At 34.7% G+C, this 7,110-nt stretch overlaps 1 protein-coding gene across 1 annotated transcript; it reads right to left on the bottom strand.

Annotated features, from left to right (window-relative positions):
- Positions 1–1,531: 1,531 nt before the first annotated feature.
- On the bottom strand, positions 1,532–6,658 carry LOC120071226 (HVA22-like protein a). Its single transcript, XM_039023359.1, has 5 exons — positions 6,337–6,658; positions 3,095–3,121; positions 2,860–2,982; positions 2,048–2,291; positions 1,532–1,892 (listed from the first exon to the last, which is right to left on the bottom strand). Exons 1-5 carry the CDS (start codon positions 6,396–6,398, stop codon positions 1,803–1,805), a joined length of 546 nt encoding a protein of 181 aa, XP_038879287.1. The 5' UTR covers positions 6,399–6,658; the 3' UTR covers positions 1,532–1,802.
- Positions 6,659–7,110: the final 452 nt, after the last annotated feature.

The following is a 7,110-nucleotide window of genomic DNA, read 5'->3' as shown; positions in this document are numbered from 1 at the left end:
TATGGTTAAGACAAATAGTGTATTAATTTGGAACTGTTTAACTTTTAATAGAGCAAAGTTGCAATTCTAATATCAACAAGTTGCAAACATAAATTAATAAGTTGAACAATTATAATTAAACTAAGTTTGATTAGTTCCCTAAATCTGTCTGTCCAAAGTTGTATAGAATAACAGACAGTTGGAATGAAACAAAAGATGGAAACATTCATTGCATGATTCCCCTTGGATCATGAAAATACAAATTTTTTACTTTTAATTAATTAATTCTTAACCTATGGAAGAGAGTTATAAGTAATTAACACCAATGCATGGTCATACTTGCTAACTAAAACCCATTTTATAATGATTTCATTGTTAGTTTATGTTGAGGATTATCCTAGATAAGGCCTACAGCCCGCGAACGGGCCTAAGTTAAAGGAAAATTGGAAAATAGCATGGCAAAATGTATGTCCCAAAAGAGAAAAGTCAAAGCCTCAAATTTGGAGTCGATTAACCGAACTTGTAAATATATATTAATCGAGAAACAATCAAGTTGTGCTAGGTGTAGCATCTGCAATCTTGAGTGTTACAACCACTTTGACATCAGTTACACGTAACCACATTTGCATGTCAAAGAAAGACATAAATAGTCTGACAGTTCCAAAGAGGATGAGTAAGTAATCTCCCAAGAAGAGTCTTGAACTTACTTTTGTGTGCTAATTAGTTGAAAATGTGATAGGTTCAGTACCACACCAGTGCAAAGAAATTTCACATATGTCAACTTGAAAAGCGAGACCAAATCAGAAGAAGTGAGTTAGCAGTCAAGTACATGAGAGAGGCTCGCAACGACGACAATTGGGGGCAAGTTTCCTGCACCGACAATTACAATATATTTATATTTTGTTTCCTCTTATTTTTTTTTTCAATTATGATTTTTATTTTTATTAAAAAGAACACTTGAATTCCTAGTCAAATTCTAAATAAAAATTATTTTTTTTAAAAAAAATTACTTGGGTATAAAAATTTAGAAGTAAAAATAGTGTTTATATATCTTAGTTTTTTTAATTAAAAAGAAAAAAGAAAAAAAAAAAAAAAAACCAAATGATTATTATACCCAACATAATTAACAACTCACTTCTATAGCTCTGGAAATGTGTTTCTGAAAACTCTTTTTGTCACCCTTTTTCTCTAAAATTTTGTTTAGAATAATAGCTGTTCCTACTTTTAAAATATATCGAGGATTAGATTATTAGCAAAACAAGTGGAACATTTCAACCCAAAAGTTAAAAATACTGATTTTATGTGATATGTATGCATTACACTAAAGAAAAATATAGAGAAACTTTGATTAATTAATGTATCTAATCGTTTTTTTCTTAATGTTTGGCTTACAAAAGTTGATACAATTATAATCATATTGTATCAAGAAAAAAAGAAAAAAGAATTCGTAAATGAGATAACCATGGAAGTATTCCATCATTGACCATTGTAGAAAAAACCTAATTTCCAGAAAGTAGTATAGTAGAAATGATATCAAGTAGCAATCAATTACTTCCTGAGAAAGCACAACAAACTAGCTTAAGACTTTTATTCTTCAACCAAGTTAAGTCAAGATTCAAATGTGAGGGGAAGAACAAACAAGACATCAAAGATTAAGAAGCCATCATAATATTAGCCCAACTACTTAGTAAGTAATATCTAACACTTACAGAGTGCCTAGAGTTTCAAATGAACAATACAAAACATATAAATAAACACTATCTCACAACATCAACCAACAGCCAAAACATTATCCTCTCTTGTCCTCCAACACCTGATATAGACTAGTCCCAGTAATTGTGGTTGCGGTTGTCGTCATAGTCGTGGTTCTCAGAATAGCTCATGTAAGGATTACTTGTCCGAGCCTTGTCAGCCTACAGAAACAAAATGAAAAAACATTCATATGTATCAGCAAGGTCAGTTAAACTAATTGATGGGTTTCTTGAGTACGCTTGCATTGATTCATTCATACGAACACAACTTCAGAATTATTTTAAAGCAACCACTCGAGTCTAAGTCGTGTGTATACCCTGTTGATGATATTTTGTAGGTCTTGAGTCCCATTTTCTGCAATGTACTTCTCTGCAGCGGTTAGGATGTCGTCGGGCTTGCTAAAGAAGTCTTTCATCTTTGGAACATACCAAATGTTAACTGTCTGTTTGTTGACGAATAGAGGCCTCACAAAATGCTCGTACACATATGCAGCACCACTGAAGTATGGAATGACCAACCAGCATGACAAAATCAACTTTGCATATGGCCAGATAGGGATCCTATGTAAAGATTTAATGGGGAAAATTGGAACTTCATCAGTGGCTTTTTAACCAGTTCTAATAAAATAATCAACTTATAAGTGTAAAGAACAGTAGAACACTTTCATTAAAGGACTGGATCAGAAAACTTCAAAAATGAAAAGTATTTGAAATACAGGAGAGATAAATGAATCATCTGATAAGAAAAAAACCATTGCAAGCAGAACCAGATAATCTTTAAAATGTACATACTAAAATCATCCAGAACAAGGCCAAGATAACAAAACAAACTAGCCTCAAATTTTAGATGCACCATATATGAAAATAAATAATAATACCAGCATTTCAAAATTAGACCAAAAAAACAACAACAGTTATGCGAAAATTATTCAAGAATTAAATTATCATAATCATATGGGATTTGAAATTCCAAGTCCTAATCTCTAGGAAATTAACTAACATCAGTGTAACGAGAAAAAATAACTCACATGTAAACTTGAGAGAGCCTTTATTTTCACAAATTGAAAACCACAGAACAGTATGATAAAACGAACAAAATGCTATTTCTAAACTAAAGAAGCAAATTTACCATTCGAGAACTTTTGCAAATGTAAGCTCAAAGAGGGTGAGCATAGAATATAGAATCCAGTAAGTAAGCCATTGCTGATCATCCACAGGAGACTTTGTTTCTATGGCTCTAACCGATGCATATCTGCCGAAAAGAAAATATTGTAGCTACAATTTTGGGATGTGACTGTAAAACAGTCCAAAGGCATCATTCAAGAAAAGGATAGAAAGTTCAACAAAGAAGCAGAACCACTTACAGAGGATAAACAAGACTCACAAGAGGCCTGCAAATGAAACCCAGGAATGAAGTTAAGAATTTGCTGGTGTGCACTTACATGATGGTGATAGCAATCAGAAATAATTTTCATAGAGTGAAAAAGAAAATAGTTGAGGTAGGCTTATGGAAAGTCTCCTCTCTCTCCCTGGTGTGCACTGACATAATCAATTTTTTCTGCTCCTTTACATTTCTTCTCGTACTCTTAACCATTTTCCCATCCTATCCTTCACCCGCTCAGTTAAAACAACCTTCATGCTCTTTTACTCTTCTATCCCCCCCTATTTCCTTGTTCATGAGCAAGTGTGTAAATTTTGAGGCTTATTGTTATATGGTTGCATTAGTCAAAGAAGCTTGCCATTACTTATTAGGTTGAAAAATCATAGTAGCTCTGATACCACTATTGAAAAAATCAAAGTAGTTTTGATACCACTGTTGAGAAAATAAAATCGATGAAAAATAAATAAATGTTGTAGAAGCAAATCAATATCTCAATGTTTGTTAAACAAAGAGAAGAAAAAACAAAAATGAGCGTGAAAATTCAAACTTCTTATTGAAGTAGGAAAAAAATTGGTGATACATTTTGTATAAGAAATGTGATACAACAAATGTCATACTCAAAATGTGGTGCACAAAATTGTGATACACAAAATGTGGTTCACAAAATTGTGATACTCAAAATATGGTACACAAAATTGTGATACTCAAAATGTGGTACACAAAATTGTGATACACTCAATACATGGTAACTCACCCTTATATAGGACGAGGATATGAACCTAACAATATTAAAAAGAGAAACTCACAAAACATTAAAAGCTTAAAAATAATAAACAAATTAAATCTTAGATCTAACATAGGCATCGAACTAAAAATTAAATATAACAATAAATTTAAAAAACTTAAAAATTGAAATTTAAAGAAGAAAAACCTCAAATCTCAACACATTAATATATAGCCATGTACAATTATTATTAAAAAAATTTAGTTTTCTCTCAATCTTATTTAAGGGTATCAAAGTCATAGACTAATGTCAATGGCTTCTTGATCTAGTCAGTTCCATACATTACGCAAGTTACACATGATTGTTCCTCCATCTCCCTCTACTCACTAGAAGGTCGTCGTAGTTACACTCAATCATGGCAGATCAAATTACCAAGACCTCGGGTGCTTTAATAGGGAAATCACGTGATCTGAAGGGTTTCTACTTGGAACAGAACCAAGACTAGAGGCCTTTGGGTTCTGATTCTGGTCTTCTGGAGAAGGTAAATCCTCCGATTTACATAGAGATCCTTGGTTACAAACATATAGCACCGTGTAAGTGAGTCAATGTTTGGCCTCTCAGGAGGCCTGGTACTTGTTAGATGCTCTTCTTGTTATGATTGTGCATGTAGAGTCCACCAATTGAAGACTAATCATAGAACTAGAAAAAGAAAACCCCAAGTACTAAAGATTACATGCTTAGGATGCGTAAAGAGCTGAAAAGTTATCCAGTGCCAAACCACCGGTGAGCAACTACACATTGCTTCTTAGGCAGTGACCATATAAGAACACGATACTATTGTAGTGCAGAATCAGTGACACGATGAGATTCAATTCTATGCTCTTAATTTGACTTTCCCTGGCTGCCCAGGTCTTCAACCTGAGCTCAGTCCTCTGCATCAAACTTGCAGTTGTTCCTCAGATATGCAGGCACACTTTTTTAACCTTTGATTCTGCTGCTGGGTTTCCTTCGCAAGTTTGCATGCTTCTGTTGTTCCTGTCTCTACTACTGTATCTCCTTTTATTTCCAAAAGATAAAACATGCTCATCCTTCTCTCCTTTATCATTGACGTGTGATATAATCCTTCAAATCACATAAATATATGGTTCTTTCCCTAATTCAATTCATTATCCTGGTTGGCCACTAGATCTAGTGTTGGCGTTTCGGAATAAAAATACCCTCTCATGTCATAATTCGTATCTCAGTCCTTTACCTAGCCAGCCTTCTCGTGTAAAGGTTGAACTCACTGATTCCAAGTGAAAATTAGCTATTAAGGAGGAAGACATTGCCTTAATGCATACTAAGATGGTCCATTGTATGTTCTTTGGCTGTTTGTTTGAGGTTAAAATGAATGCCAATGGGACAATTGGTTAATAGGTCCAAGGCTTGTTTGATTACCAAAGAGTTTCAACAAACTCCATGTGTTAAATGATAAACTTAATTGTTTATATGAAACAAAACAACTAGCAGGTTTATAGTCCCATGACAGGAAGATTACATGTGCGATGAGTAAACTACACAATGCCTTGCAAGGTCATTGTCAAGGTTCAAGAGTAGAGCCTGGCCTAATTTGATTGACTTAAGTCCACTCATCATTCTATTTTTCTTTGCTTGTATGTTGACAACACTTTAATTATTAGGTTCTCACAAGCTACGGTTCAAGGTACCAATTCAGAATTCAGCAGACTAATACTCTCCATAGTATTGGATCAGAGAGCTAGATTCTTGGTTTTGGGGCACACTGCAGTGATGAGTGTTCTCTCAGACCAAATATACTCGAAATCCACTAGCAAAAACTGAAATATACAACAGCAAAACCAAGTCCTTAACCAATGGGACTGGCTAGAGTGTTCCTTTTAAAGATCCTTCACTATTTCATGATAGATTTAGTTGGGCTACAGTCTACCATACCTAACAACGACAAAGTCTCAGATCTGCAGTAAACAAGCTAAGTCGGTTTTCAGTGCCCCCACAACTGATACTCACTGGCAAGATTGTACAAGATTGCTTAGATAATTACAAGAAACTGCACATTTTACTTAACGCTTCAGTTAGTGCAGCTCGCACAGACTTCAGATATTGACTGAGTTAACAGAGTTGATATCAATTTTCTAATAGTGGCTACAGTATATTTCAGGACCATGCCTCCTAACCTGGCGCCCTTGCAAACACAAATTGGTGGCAGAGCCCAGGCTGCAACTGAGGGTTATTGGGAATCTTTCTTCTGAGAACACGGTCCTCTTATGGTTGTTCTGTATTGTGGCATAGGCAAAGGAGTTGGGGGTTCGGATTATTCCTTCCACTAAACGGGTAGCTAATTTGATCGATCACGAGCAGAGGATATTGCGGTTAACAGAGAATTAGTCTAAAGAAGTTTTCTTGCCCTCCATGGTAAGGTCGACCCTCAAAGAAAAAACGAACCCTCTTCTGGGATAATCAGAATCAAGAGGAGAGAAACATACCCGGCAAGAACATCGAAGTTTTTAAGGATGACCTTGAAAAAACTGCCCGCTCCAGATCCCATTTAGTGTCGATTGATTGTGGATCAGTCCCCGTTCTCCGTTTGATCTGAAGCTTCTGGATAATCGGTTCCTCCTAAAGGGAGCTCTTGCGTTCTGCCAGTTCGGTAGCCCAGAGAGAGAAAGAGAGAGAGAGAGTGGAAAGACTGGAACTTTGTGCCTTAATCGTTAAACAAGTGCTGAAGTGAAGTGATAAAAAGGAAACTTAGGGGATAAACCAAATGGGAGGTTTGGTAAAAACTCTCACCATCTCCCTGTTTGTACACATTGTTAGTGTTATGAACTTTCTAGCGTGAAAAAGAAAAAGAGAGAAAAGATGGGCAAAGGGAAAGAAAAAAGAATGATAGAATAAAGAAACTATAAATTAAAGAAGAATATCAAGCAATGTTAAACCCAGTTACAATTCAATAATCTGTTAATATGATTTAACAGCATCAAACTAAAAATGAAAACTTAGTGCAGCCTTGCACCAATAAAAAATTTGCATGTGTCCATTTTTTTTTTAAAAGTAAGGTTTGTAGTAGAGGAGTATAAAACTAGGTTGCACGTAAATATACTCTAAAAAGAATGACATTGTCAAGTCCAACCTCAAGATTGGAGGTTCAATTTTCCATCCTATGTATTTAATCTAATAACTTTGAAAAAAAAAAGTATGTGATTGGTAACAGATTATGAATTAATGAAGGAGTTTCAAAATGTTAACTACCAATCTATATT

Source organism: Benincasa hispida, chromosome 2 (assembly GCF_009727055.1).
Source record: "Benincasa hispida cultivar B227 chromosome 2, ASM972705v1, whole genome shotgun sequence".
Classification (NCBI taxonomy): domain Eukaryota; kingdom Viridiplantae; phylum Streptophyta; class Magnoliopsida; order Cucurbitales; family Cucurbitaceae; genus Benincasa; species Benincasa hispida.
Note: the sequence above shows the minus strand (reverse complement) of the source record. Positions and strands in the feature narration are given on the sequence as shown.